The sequence below is a fragment of the Amblyomma americanum genome, unplaced genomic scaffold (assembly GCF_052857255.1).
Source record: "Amblyomma americanum isolate KBUSLIRL-KWMA unplaced genomic scaffold, ASM5285725v1 scaffold_26, whole genome shotgun sequence".
Classification (NCBI taxonomy): domain Eukaryota; kingdom Metazoa; phylum Arthropoda; class Arachnida; order Ixodida; family Ixodidae; genus Amblyomma; species Amblyomma americanum.
In genome coordinates, this window is record NW_027526498.1 from 1,027,237 (window position 1) to 1,041,127 (window position 13,891).

The window sequence follows — 13,891 nt, forward strand, 5'->3', positions numbered from 1 at the left end:
GAACACCACAAATTAAAAAGAAAACAAGCCCTTATCCTTTCCTTAGTTCCGGGGTCAGTTCCTTCGTATGCACGTTTTGCTGTGGTGGCTTTAAGTGTTGGACCGCGTCAGACATTGTTAGCAAGCACACACGTTTCAGAATTCACGCGGGTTGCTTGATCGCTCTAATCATGAGGCGTACAAACGTCCCGTTTCCAAAGTGCGCCAACGTATCGCTGAATGTCCAAAAACCTCCCGGTGCCGGAAAGTTCGTCTTCAGCAACAAGGAATTCCATACGCACATGTACTTAAGGGCGGACGTGGTTGCCGCGGAGCACCTATTTCAATCTTTTCGCAGCTATTTTTTTTTTCGACTCTCTTCTGCCTCCACGCTGCAGTAATCGGGCCCCAGTTTGAGATAGCCATTTTCTCGGACAAAGGTGAAAATGTAGTCGTTTTAATGGTTTACTCTAAAATTAAGCAACCTCATGCATGAGATTGCCAGCTGGAGGATTCACAGCATGTTTCGTATAAGACTATGACATATTTGCCCTTTGGACCCTCCAACTGGCACGACTATATGAAGCCTTTGCGGTATATACTGCGCCAATAGATTGTTGCGCCGGGCACTATATGAATAAATATTTAATTAACGGCACATTTTGTGACCTGTCTGTCATACTTTAAAAACTTTTCACATATGGCGTAAAAAGGTTTACATCTTAGCGTGATCAAACAGACCGATCGACGCGCAGGTGTTCCATAGTATTAAAATCATGTCCGGAACCTTGGTTCCGGACTTGCTTTTATAATACCGTGGAACACAATGATGGCGTGATCAGTGACCACATTTTCACCTCCGCTTGCGTAACATTTCACTAAAGGCTAAGGGGAAAACATATGCTGGCTGCTTGCATGGGGAACCAATATATCACGTACGTCACGTTCACGTAGTTTTTATTGCGAAAGCACTATTAATTCCGATGGGTAAACTCCGAGCAAGATCTAGCGGTGTTTGTGGGTTTGTGCCAACCAAAATGAATAAATAAAAATAGATCAAAGAAATATTGACTGGGATGCTTAAGAGCTGAACATTTCCGCTTTGAGGCTGTCAACAGGCGCAGACTGAGCAGCATGATTTTTCTTGGACCCCGAATATGGCATGAGATTCCCAATGCTTATTCTAAGACAAGGTTTTTGGTGATACTTGCGCCGTTGCTGCACATATATTCTTATGCGCTGTTTGCACACTTGGACCCTGTAGGTAACGTACCGGAAGCGGAAGAACCATAAAAAAAATTACTGACGATTTAGCAATGGTTAGGCGAAATGAAATATAGGCGCGCTTAGTGTACGTTGTGCTTATTTGGGGCCTTGTTTTAGCGCACTAAAACTGGAGGGGACACTCATACTCCGCATAAGGGCATAAAACGATAGACTTAACAGGTTTTCATGCAAAACATACCGGATGCGGGGACTGCATACTGTAACTTACGGTATTTGCTTTCCCGCGCACTATGAGTACCGATTGCCTCGATAAGAGCATTCAGAGTACGCAAGGTACGCACTCGTGATTTTTAAAGAACGAGGAAAGACTCGCAGTACTTCTCTTTTTGTTGTGCACCTCACGGGAAGATATTTCGGCACCTCAACCGAGAATTGCTTAATTTCGGCAGCATTTTCCTTGCTACAAATAAACTTAGTATACTGTAGTCAGCAACATGACTGGTGCTTGTAAAGCCTGTGTAAAAAATTGAACATCTAAAGGTAGCGGTCATGGCAAAAAATGATAATCGAAACCGAAAGTGAGCAGAAAGAGCAAAAAATATTGTAAAAAGCAAATAAACATCAAACGTTAGTTACTTTTAAAAACTCAGTTTTTTTGTTTGAATAGTAAAGAATAATTTATGAAATATAGGTCAACTTAAAATATTTTTTTCACAGAGGCTACATTTCACCATCGGCCTTGCCAGTGGCTTTGTCGCCTTGTGTAGCCACTAGCCAATACAAGCCAGATAATTTGACAAAAAGCGCGTGCATGGTGCTCGTCACGTCAGATTTAGGCGTGTGCGTCTCTGTCTTAGCCTCTTTAGAAGTTTGCCATGGACCATATTCTGATCAAGTGGACACAAGGAGAGAAGTGGGACGTATATCCGATACGTGCTATGGTCAATACGGCCGTCGGCTTCCGCCTGCTGACGGAGCCCGGCGCCATCGATGATGTGCGCGGCACAATAGAATTGTTCACGTGGAAGGACAGTGAACCACCTGCTCCCGCAGAGGTCCTGGATATTGGTAAGTGGTGACGAATTTCCTCATGTTAGCAGTTTTTGAATTATTCTGCTTCTTGTCAGTATTTACTGTTCTATTTGTTCCAGGCAAAGCGCGCGTACTGGAGACGAAGCGCGCGCGCCTGGCTTCAGCTGGGTTAAGGGACGAAGGCGACGTCATGACCGAGTCGCTTGAATGCAGCCCTAATGAAGAGGTTAGTGGCATGGTGCACTGCCCAGAATTTAGGAATTGTGCCGATGGCTGTCATCGTATCGAGTAGAGCGTTGAGAAAGTTTGGGCTATTGAGGCACTTAGTCGCGCCGCATTGTTTTTATGGCGCTGTTTTGCGAAGGACGTAAAAAGTGGTACTTGCGTTGAAATATTCAGTGCTGTTTTATCTGGACTGTGCACGCGATGCATACCGAATGCGCACGTGATTTCATTGAGAAGTGCCCATGCGTGCACATTTGCAGGCAGTGCATGGGACGGTCGTGGTATGAATGGTTGATATGGTATATGGAGTTTCAATCATTCCAGAGGGACATGGGCTTTGAGGAACGCCGTAGTGGAGAGCTCCGGCTTAAGTTTGACTTAATGGGGTTCTTTAACGTGCAGTGATATCGCTCAGTACGCGGGCGCCTTGTGTTTCACCTCCATCGAAATGCAGCCTCTGTGGATAGGATTGAACCCGGGTTCAAGAGAAGGCTTAATCGGGCTGGTTGTTGCATGTTGATGGTAATCGGCTGAACAGTGCTAACAGGCAGGGCATAAGAGATAAACACATACACAAGCACTGACTAGCAACCAAATGATTTATTGCGTTTGATATTTGATGCTTTTTGTTTAGCTTGCTTATATTGCAGGATTCCCTCCCGCAGTAAATCATTTGGTTCCTCGTCAGCGCTTGTGTCTATGTTGTTCTCTTGCGTCCTGTTTGTGCTCTTCAATCAGTTTCCATGAACCCAGGTCCTCAGGCTTGGCATCTGAGCGCCTTAACCACTGAGGCACCCTGGCAGGATGCATGGCATTGTCGTGATATTCGGTGTGTTCTCTTCATATCATTGCCGGCATGACAGGCAGTACACCTCATCTTTCTGACTAGCCCTCTAGTCTGTGATAACTGAAGTGCCGATGTTATACCTGCACGGCTGCACGCCAGTGCATACCACCGATAACATGTGTTTTTGTTAAGTTGGAGGCCAGCTCGCAACAGGTATTCGAATTGAGTGCCGGTATGTTTCACTCAGACCTCTGTAGATTCAGCGTTTGCGAATTTGCGTTCAGAGGCGCATCTTCGTTTCATTTTTCAGTGCGTTTCATTTTCTACTGCTGCACATTAGCAGCCTTAAGTGCCGTTTGAATTTTTTTCACCTCTACATAGTACCGACTATGTGTGATTTAATTGCCTCATTAATATATCTTGCAAGATGCCATTTTGCGCACAGTGCAATACATGTGGTGTCCACAACAATAAATTACAAAAAGCCAATTGCCTAAGCTAACAGCCTCCATTTGCCAATAAGGACACCAGCCCACCATTACTTTTTTGATATCTTTATTGTAATATTTTAGATCTCCCTCGCCCTTATGTAAAGCCCCAACCTGAAGGACTTTAAGGGTGAATAAATGATGAATGATAAAGTTTATAATAGCCTCTGGAAATCGAGCGAAAGAAAATGCAAAAGATATAAAAGATACAGGAATCTGTCTTGCCTTTCACGCATGTGTAGCTACAGGTGCACTGCTTGCTTTCTTGATTACACATTAACGTGTCAGCGTTAAGGCTCTCATGCAGCAAGGAACCCGGCGGCATCCGAGAAAATGCGGATTGCTTGAAAAGGTAGTTGTGGTGTCATGTGGAGCAACAGATTTTAAGAGATGAAAACATTGCATAAATTGTGAATATAAGGTCGCAACATGACTTAAGTGCCATTATGACACATATGAGTCATTAATTGCACTCAGCATAAAATTAAGGTGACGGGAAACAGGCCCTTGTATCCAGAGTCGGACACTTTACCCTTAGGCCACTGAGGCATGTTTGTTCAACTTGGTTGAAGGGAGGCCTTTTGTGCCATGTCCAAAAGTGTCAGTGCCTGCAGATAGGACCTTAGGCCATTGGAGGCAGCCGTTAATGCTATCGTGCCATACCCTTAAGGTGGAACCTAAGTGTCGTCCAATTTTTTTTTTCATTTGCAGTTTTGTTCTCAATGTGAGAACATGCGCAGGGAGTTGGATGTCGTAAAAAGGCGAAACGAAGATCTGGAGGCTGCCCATGGTATGTCAGATCATCACGGTGCTGTTAAGGGCTGTTATAACCTTTATTAGTGTAGCTTGAGTTTGACCCGGTTGTATAATGGGCTTGATAGCTTATCTCCAATATACCTACTTTTGAAGCGTCATCTGTTTTGCTTGGTGTGCTGCTTTGTTGAAGCTTATTCTTAGTTTTGTATGCTGTGAAATGGCTGTTTTCTTACTGTTAACTTGCATGTAACTGTCTAATGTACAGCTGCTAGTATTAGAGAGAGAGTTACAAATCTGCTCTTTTAGCAGGCACACTAAAAAATTATAACCATGTAGCTAATTCATGTCGTTTTGTAGTAGGGCACCATAGTAGGCAAACAAAATTGTTATACTGTATAAAACAGCTGGCAGAATGTAGTGTTATGCTGTCACTACAGTTTTTTTTATAATTTGGTAAACTGCTCTTTCAGAGTCTCAAAAAAATCTGAAAAAGCTAAAAAAAATGCTTGATGACATGAAGAGCATTGATGCCATCAGTGCAGTGCGGCCGTGCCCCCAGGTAAGGCCTTTCCCTTACAAGTTTTGACATCTTCTGGATGGGAACAGGGTTTTAACATGCACACTTGTGTAAGGGCTGCTTTCCTGAACTTAACAGGCAATAATTTAAAAAAAAACTCTGGAAAGAGCTATTGCTTACCACTTGTGTATGGTTTTCCTCGCGCGGCATGATTCATAGGATGATATCGAACTTAACAGCTGCATGCAACATGTGGTATGCCCAAACAGACAATATATCATTTCATTTAGTCTTCACCTAGAAATGCTATTAGGTGGAGTCTTTGCCACCATGCAGCAATATCTTTGTGCTTTTGAACTTATCTTCTGTGATATGTGTTGGCCTTGCGAAAGATAAAAATGTGAACATAATGTTTACATCTGACGCGAAGGCCAGGGTAATTTGCACCCATGCTGGCAGAAGTGTCTCCTGCAGCAACATGCTTGCTATCGGTGCATCAGGCAGTGGTGGTCTGCTAGCATGCCGCTCGCTTGGGGTCTCTTTTCCTGGCATGCCTTGCATGCTTCACATCAGTGCCACTGTGGAAGGTGCTCTGAAGCTAACGGCCCCTTATCATGAATAGGCTAATCTTGTAACCAATTTCCCAAGAACAGATTTGCCTCATATTAAAATGACTTGCAATGTACATTAATGCAACCTTTGGCAGCGAAGCTAGTGGGTATGTGTTCCAGGAGAGAGCCACCTTGCACTGGTGGCTGTAGGCTACATGCACTAAGTGTAGTTTCAAAGCGTCATTCGAACCACTGCAGTCAAACTTCAATATAACACAGATATTACGTATTGTTGGCTATATTGAACTATTCCTAGATATTTTGAACAAACACAGGCAATTCTTGCTTCATATATTGAATCCAGTTTGCCATATTAACTTATGTATTGAACTGTTAAGCACCTAGCTATGCCCGCTTCGATGACTGGTGGCAGACTTTGCCTTACTAAATGAGTGACTGGGGGTGCCAGTGCGCCAAGCGACACAGTTCACGCTTTGTTTTGCACTTTTTAATAGTACCACGGAAGCTTAGCGACTGCAACGGTTGGTAGCCTGGAGGTCAGCACCCTTTTGCGGCTCTCGAACCCATCAGTAGTGTCCCACAACTAGCGGCATGGCCGTTTGTAGCCTTCTAGTAGCCATCTCATCTTCATGTCAACTGTCATGGAAGTGGCGAACACTGCGATAGCTTTTATTCTGTCATCCCAATTTTCACCCGACACTGCTGTAATTCGGGGATGCCGCCCTAACTGGTGTTTCGCCTGCCACCACCCCACGCTGGCAATGCTTTGTTAAGAAGCCAGCCTAATTGGCATTGGCACGGTTTGAGACAGTGCTAGAGCTTCGGGAAAGGTCTCTCCCAGTTGCCATCCTTGCAGTGATGCATTGCACTTCTCCTGCATGAGTTCTTTGCAGATTTTGTATTTCAGATGTATTGAACTATTTAACAACTTTTATCTGTTCATGTAATGAAGTTTGATTGTATTATGGTCCATAGAAGTTGTATTATGGTCCATAGAAATCTCATTGCTTTTCACGTGTGATTCTGCCTTAATTCTTATTTCAAGTAATTTTGATGTCCTACCAGTCTTTTTTAATGCAGGCAGTTCTCCGCAGCCGTTCAGATTTTGTGTGTTTGTGAAATATTATTGCGAAAGAATGCATGGAAATTAGACTGCTGTTGAAAGCAACATTTAGCTTTAGTTTATGTTAGCAGCATGCCATGCAGTTGCACTAGTCTGTTACAGAAGTTGCAAGTGCTATGCATAATTTCTTTCCTATAATGAACAACTGCTAGGTGTCAGATATTCTTAGTTCTTTGGTAACAATGCCATGCATATTGGAGATCTTGGCTGTGTAATCAAAAAGATGTAATGAACAGTGCTTACCATTCAAGGAAAGCCACTGTGCAGTTCTGCTGTGTGTTGCTAATTTGCACATGCATTGCCGCAAAGTGACAGCCGTTCTAGGGAAGGCTGGACAGAAGTCTGAACAGAAAGCCGTACTGCACGTCACAAACAGTCTTCAAAGAGTCAGAGCAGATAATTTAGGTCCGCTATCCAAATCATCAGTTTTCGACGCGATTGTGATGTCTACTTAACGCGCAGGGGTAGGAGCATTCGCATGCCTCGTCTGAAGCCGCCACTTCGACGCTGAAAAGCCTTGCTGCGCGCCGTCTCCAAGTAATTCTTGCAGAAAAAAATGAGCGCTTTTATAATGCGCATAAAAGAACATTTATTTCTAAAAGCCAAACTAGGGGGCTCATTTATGTGCAAATGCATCACTTGTGTGAGATTTTCAATTATAGGACGGTTTCGCGCAGTCTGCTGAAAGTTAGAGGTTCTACTGTATGCACCAACTGTGTAACAACTGAAAGCACGCGTGATCACCTTCTAGCGGACATGGTGATCTGTTTGAGCTCGGGCCATAGGAGTCATATTGACTAGGAATTTTTTTTTAAACAGAACAGCGCGTAGTTTGACAGGAACACGACACAGATGAGCGCTGACTTTTAACTGACGTTTATTGCTTGGAACGGGGCATATATACAGTTCCAACCAAAAAGAAGAAAACAAAACAACCATTCATACAAGCCGCTCTGAACACAGGAGATAACTAGGATCATCATACCCCCCCCCCCCCCCCCCCCCGCTAAAAATGCAAGTTCTTTGGAACAAATCGATAAGGAGGGGCTGCTGACGCAGGCGTCTTTTGACCAGGCGATGTGCGCTGCTTAAATTATTTCATGTGTTAGTCACGTGACACTAGTGTCAGTGTCAATCTATTCTCAGTAATTTGGGCAAAGACAGAAAAAGAGAGCAGGCACATTCTATGACGCGGAAGGAAAAAGAAAAAAAACCACTGTTGTGCCTTGCATTCATCATTTTTCCCACAGGCTAAAAAAGATAGCAAATAGAGTACTTGTAAAAGTCATTTTTTTCGGCTCCGGATAAGCTTGGGAAGATGTGCAAAATGGTTAACACTGATTTCATTCCCAGATAGTGCGACATCAAGCATGAAAATCAATTCATATGCTGCGAAGAAGGTGTAGTTTATGCCATTCCCATGTCATGTGGCAAGCTTTATGTGGGTCAGACGGGGAGATGCCTCAATGAACGCTTGAAGGAGCACAATAACAATGTGCATAATACTGTAAAAGAGCATCTCGGCATCCACTGTAGAGACTGTGACAGCAAAACATGCACCCCTGACTTCACTCGCACACAAGTTTTAAGCAAGCATAGTAACCAACTAACACGTGAAATAATTCAAGGAGCGCACATCGCCTGGTCAAAAGACGCCTGCGTCAGCAGCCCCTCCTTATCGACTTGTTCCAAAGAACTGGAATTTTTAGCAGGGGGAAATGATTATCCTAGTTATCTCCTGTGTTCAGTGCCGCATGTATGAATGACTGAATCTATGAATGGTTGTATTGTTTTCTTCTTTTTGGTTGGATCTGTGTCGTGTCTCCCTTCGTGTCCCTGTCAAACTACGCGCTGTTTTGTTTAAAATGACTTACCAACTCGCCCAAGCATCCATCTTAATGATTGACTAGGAAAGCTGCAGTCTTGTAAGGGAGATGAGTGGGGATGAGAGGAATAGGGAGTATTTACTGATGTCCTAGTGGCCGCCATTTTGGTTTACATAAAGCATGGGCAGAGGCAGCTTGGCATGCCTAACTGTGTAGTCAAGCGTTACACTGAAATCCATCTGGTTAGGCATGGCGATGCAATGAAATGAAGTAGGAGTCGCTGACTATAGTCGAAAAGGAGGAAAAACATCGCGAAACCAGTGTGGCTTTCTTGTGCACAGTGAGCAGGACAAGAGCAGTGGCAAATTTATAACCGATGAATGTGATGTAAACATGGGGCATAAATGGTTTTCATGGGGCCGGCGTTCTTGTTTGAAGTCGGTTGCACCTTCTAAATGAATAGCGATTTCATCAGAAGGCACATCCCCAGGTTCCTTTTTCTATATGAGATAGAAGAATTGCCCCGCGCAGTCTGACGGCCACTGCTGTGTGCATGGCCTGCATCCCTGTCAGTAAGCTGCAGAATCAACTAATGAACTGACCAAGACCGACTACAGATGAAGTTTCCAGGAGTTATCTACAAGATACCCTGCCTGAACTGTAATCATGCTTACAGCAGTGAGACAGGAAAGTTCTCAAGACTCATAAAGGAGCATCAAAGTGATGGGACAAATGACAGGCATGCCACAAATGCATTGGCGCGCCACGCACATGGCACTGGCCACCAGATTGACTGGGGCAATGCCTGTATCTTATCCAGAGAAAGGAGCCTGACGATGTGCCTTCTGCTTGAATCCTTATTCATCCAGATGACGCAAGCAACAAGAATGCCGGCCCCATTCCAAACATCTATGCCATAAGTTTCACATTCTTCAGTTATGTGTTCTCCACCATTCTTGTCCTGATCATTATGAACAAGAAACCCTTATGGGTTTTGAAATGTCTTTCTTTCTTTTCGAGTATGGTACGTGACTGCTACTTAATTTTATTCCCGACTGTCGTATTACCACCTGCAGCCTGCAGCACTGAACCTATGTGCTGTACATAATGGCGCCCACAATGTTACATGAATACTTTCCGCCTGCTTTTTATCACTTATTGATTCTATTTTTAATATTTTCATGTCTCACATCTTATATATGGGGTGGTTCAATGAACACCCAAAAATTTTCATAGTCTTTTTGGGGTAAAAATACGGTTTTTGCGGAATACCAGTGTCGGCGGACACCATAAAACCGGTGAATCTTCTTAAGTAGTAAGCTAGTTAACTAATTTTTAATAATTATCTTTTTAAGTAGTACTTAGGCACTTAGTTGCAATTAGAGATTTCTAGCTGGTCATTAGTATTAGCCATATCAGTTTTTAGAATTATGAAAACACTATTACCCTGGGTGCTGTGGCTGGACGAAATTTGACTTTTTCAGCTAGTTGCATGCACTGGAGGGGTTGTTTTGCCTGCATGCTTCCGAAAGCATGTTTTTGCACGATGATATTTGTTACCCACAGTGCCAGGACAATCGTGTTTTCGAAATTCTAAAAGCTGGTACAGCTTTACTAGCAGCCTATCAGAAATTGGTTAGCCAACTTATTATTTAAGACAATTCACAGGCTTTCCGATGTCTGAAAACACTAGTAATATTATACAGCAGAAAGTGTTATTTTTGCTCCAAAACGCCTTCTTTCGAAAATTTTTTATAGTCTGTACTGAAGCACCTGGTATAGCAAATGTAACTTGTGTGCATCAGCTTGCATTTTGTAGATTGCCTTTTCATGGCGCTAAGTTATACGTTTCATTTCCAGATCGACATTGGGGGCGGTGTTCTGATAGAAGAGACAGCCCTTGAAAAGCTGCGCAGCAGCTGCCCAGGAGCCCCTGCGAAATTCGCAAGGGGGCTGATGCGGCAGCTGTTTACAGCTGATGAGTTGAGAGGAAAGTCGTTATTTGGGCGGAAGTCGAATTCCCACCCTGACTCATCCTTGAGGGAGGCCTTGGACCCTGTAAGAGTGAACGCCATCATCGGTACGTCACTTTTTTTCCTACCATCCGGATTCACCACTTGAACATTTATTAGAACTGCTTTTCTTTCATAGCCTCTACTTCTGTGCATGTATGTGAAGTCAGCAACATGCATTTTACTGCACATTGCTGAGCTTGAGTGTGCTTGGGTATCAGTTTACCTTAGCTCTCTTTTTAACTACTGGAAATTGAAGGGTTTGCTGTATTCCAGATGCCCAGAGAGTTTTTATTGCATTCACTGCATTGTGGGTAGTCAATTAATCACATTGTGTATTCATCTTATGCAGCTTTCAAAACTGAGGCATGCAATGAATCAGTGCCAGAGCTCTGATTTTTAAGTGTGCCCATCAAAACAATGTGTGCCAATTAGCTATTGCTACTCTTGGCAGCTCACAGATGATGGCTTCACCAGTGGCTGACTTGCAGGTCATGCCATATGCAAGAAAATTTGACAGCGGCCTATGGGGAGTTTTGCACAGTCTGTTTTCTTTTTGTTTTTGTACAAGGAGACGATATAGCATAGCTAGGCAAAATGCAAATTAGGTGCACTACCACTTCGGTATTTATTTTTGTTTCTCCTCAAGGTTCGGCTCTCATGGTCAAGCAGGCTTCAGGCAAAGATCGATGAAATGAGACTCAAGCTTAGGGGTATGACGTGATAGCGTTAAAGGGGAATGTCCAAATATACGGAATTGGTTGTTCTCTACTTTTCGTTCATAGTCTGTTTGAAGTCTTCATACCACTCTTGGCACAGTGGTCCAGCAGTTAAGTGATGCGCCACTGCCCTGCGATAGCAGGTGCTACAACCGGTGGGGCTTGAGACACAGGTTGCGCTTCCCGAGCAACTTGTTGCGACCAATCTTTAATTGAACTGACACCTCCCATGTTGACACTGGACAAACAGACAACGGCCAAATTGCCAAGTGGGGCTCTAGTGCTAGTGCACTAAATAACATACGAAGGAGTGTACTTCCCTAAGTCCAGCTGCATTATGGATATGGAATAGACTTCAAAGGAGAGAAACTGTTGATCAGCGCAACAGAATTGACAGAAGTATCAGGTTGTCTTACAGCATATAAGCACTAAAATACACTAGGAATGAAATGGGTGTGACTAAGTGTAAACTAGTAATTAATTGTAATAAATTGGATATTCTTTATAAGTTTGTAATTCATTACTTTTTCTAAATGGCAAGTTCTGGGTAATCTATTCTTGGTAATCGGTTACTTTTTCCAAAAACAATTAACTGGTGGTATAGCTCGGACAACTTGAACTTCGTGGCAAACGCTGGCGCTAGCCGGAGATGTTTCCTTCATGACAGCAACAATGGACTGGCTGCGGAGCAGCATTGCGCGCAATTCTGCCTGGGCCACGAGAGAGGCATGGTTGCCTCCGGTGGTGCCTGTCCTGGAAACTATCACTTGACTGCTCTGTAGGGATCCCTGGTCCTGTTGGATGGCACTGAAATTTTACTTTAACTACACCGAGCTTGGCGGCAACTACACAGAGCAAGAAGGCAGAGATATATAGCTCGCAACAGTGCATAAAGGAAGGATTCTGTTGAAACCAGTACTACTTCTAGAGTTTCATATATTACTACAATAGCTTCAATAAACTCGTGAAAGTTGACACTGCACGACAGCATATCATGCAAGCTGCACGAGTTCATTTTAGTCTGAGTGGCGCATGACCTAACCGCTGCACCATTGCGCCAGGAGTGGTATGAGGTCTCCCAAGGATCTATGAATGCATAGTCGAGAATGCCCAATTTCACATATATGGGCATTCCCCATTGCGATCGCATCATACCCTTAAGGCAGAGCTCAAGTATCCCTTCCAATTTTTTTTATGCGTGTTATTCCAGTTTGGGATTAGCTTAAGAAAAGTCAACAACGGACTCTTTTCTTGCCGCAGAGAATTATATGGTAGTTGTGAATAATGTGGGTTGAAGCTTCATTGAAAACTTAAGTTCCGTTCGACGAAAGTGGCTAAGTTTAAGCTCACTGTGTTAAGATTAGTTAATAACATGTGCATGAAGTTTCAAGAGTGTGCGAGATTTCTGTCAAATTATTCATCTGCTTGCGTGCTTCTTTGTGCAGGCTTCACTATTCGGGAGTTCAAGGCCGACCCGATCCGCCTGAAGAGCAGCTTGTCCTCCCTGCTCTCTCGGGAGATTAAATGAGACTAGGTAATAAACAATGCATGAAGGACCTTCTTGTATCATTGTATGTTTTGCAGCACATATCACATTCACTCACTTTTTCAAGTCCCCGTGGCTTCAGTCTACAAGTATTTCTACCTACCTCTTCATGTTCGTAAAAAATGTATTGAAACTCGTTTCGTAATACTCATAGAGCTTCAATAACTACACTGTAAGCTCTACTCAGGAAATCCGAAAGAGCAATACCTCCTAGGCTTCCTATAGGAATGCGGTGGCCAGTTAGTTATTGAAACTCGTTACATAATAGTTAGAGGTTGAGTAAATCCACTATAGGCTCTATCAAGGAAAGATTAATGAGGTTCTTTTGAATCTCTCAAAAGATTTGCAAAAGACGATCAATGAAGTGTTTCAATAGCACTATCTTTTCGTGTTCCTATAACAATGCGGTGAACAATTAGTTATTGGAACTCGTTAGGTAATACTTACAGAGGTTCAGTAAAGCCACTATAGGCTCTATTGAGGAAAGCTAAAAGAGCTTCGATTGGATCTCCTTAGAGAGTTGCAGAAGACACTCATTAAATTATTTATATAGCAGTTCCTCATTGCATTTCTATAAGAATGCGGTGGCCAATTAGTTATCGAAACTCGTTACATAATAGTTATAGAGGTTCAGTAAATCCACTATAGGCTCTATCGACAAAAGCTGAAAGAGTTTCTATTGAATCTCCTTAGAGAGTTACAAAAGAAACTCATTACAGTATTTCTATACCAGTACTTCTTTGTGATCCTATAAGAATGCGGTGGCCAATTAGTTATTGGAACTCTTTTAACATACTACATACAAAGTTAAAAGCAACACGATAGATTCTATTGAGAAAACTAGAAAGAAATTCTAAAGCAACACGATACAAATTTTTGTAAGGGCAGTTAGCGCCAAAATACATGCGCTTTCGAAAGCATGCAAGCAAAGAAACCTTTCCAGTGCGCGTAACTGGTCGAAACAGCCAAATTTTGTCGATCCATATGGCCAAAGGTAACCATGTTTTGGAAATTCTAAAAACTTATATGGCTATTACTAACTACCGGCTACAAATCTAAAATTACGACTAAGCGCCTAACTG

The 13,891-nt window shown here is 43.0% G+C and overlaps 2 protein-coding genes and 1 pseudogene across 2 annotated transcripts; all 3 read left to right on the top strand.

The window, feature by feature from the left end:
* LOC144112010 (luciferin 4-monooxygenase-like) overlaps positions 1 to 13,891 on the top strand; it is a 198,469-nt pseudogene that overhangs the window by 74,939 nt on the left and 109,639 nt on the right.
* Positions 1,965 to 4,578, top strand: LOC144111999 (uncharacterized). Its single transcript, XM_077645084.1, has 3 exons — positions 1,965 to 2,274; positions 2,358 to 2,464; positions 4,450 to 4,578. Exons 1-3 carry the CDS (start codon positions 2,082 to 2,084, stop codon positions 4,576 to 4,578), a joined length of 429 nt encoding a protein of 142 aa, XP_077501210.1. The 5' UTR covers positions 1,965 to 2,081.
* On the top strand, positions 4,970 to 12,820 carry LOC144111996 (uncharacterized). The gene is made up of 3 exons (XM_077645082.1): positions 4,970 to 5,053; positions 10,393 to 10,612; positions 12,709 to 12,820. Exons 1-3 carry the CDS (start codon positions 4,997 to 4,999, stop codon positions 12,789 to 12,791), a joined length of 360 nt encoding a protein of 119 aa, XP_077501208.1. The 5' UTR covers positions 4,970 to 4,996; the 3' UTR covers positions 12,792 to 12,820.

Excerpts from the sequence above, each read along its gene's own strand:
- LOC144111996 (XM_077645082.1), top strand. The coding sequence starts at position 4,997 with ATGCTTGATGACATGAAGAGCATTGATGCCATCAGTGCAGTGCGGCCG. Across the intron at positions 5,054-10,392 it reads CAGTGCGGCCGTGCCCCCAG|ATCGACATTGGGGGCGGTGT; the intron begins GTAAGGCCTTTC and ends TTTCATTTCCAG. Across the intron at positions 10,613-12,708 it reads AAGAGTGAACGCCATCATCG|GCTTCACTATTCGGGAGTTC; the intron begins GTACGTCACTTT and ends TTCTTTGTGCAG.
- LOC144111999 (XM_077645084.1), top strand. The coding sequence starts at position 2,082 with ATGGACCATATTCTGATCAAGTGGACACAAGGAGAGAAGTGGGACGTA. Across the intron at positions 2,275-2,357 it reads CGCAGAGGTCCTGGATATTG|GCAAAGCGCGCGTACTGGAG; the intron begins GTAAGTGGTGAC and ends TATTTGTTCCAG. Across the intron at positions 2,465-4,449 it reads AATGCAGCCCTAATGAAGAG|TTTTGTTCTCAATGTGAGAA; the intron begins GTTAGTGGCATG and ends TTTCATTTGCAG.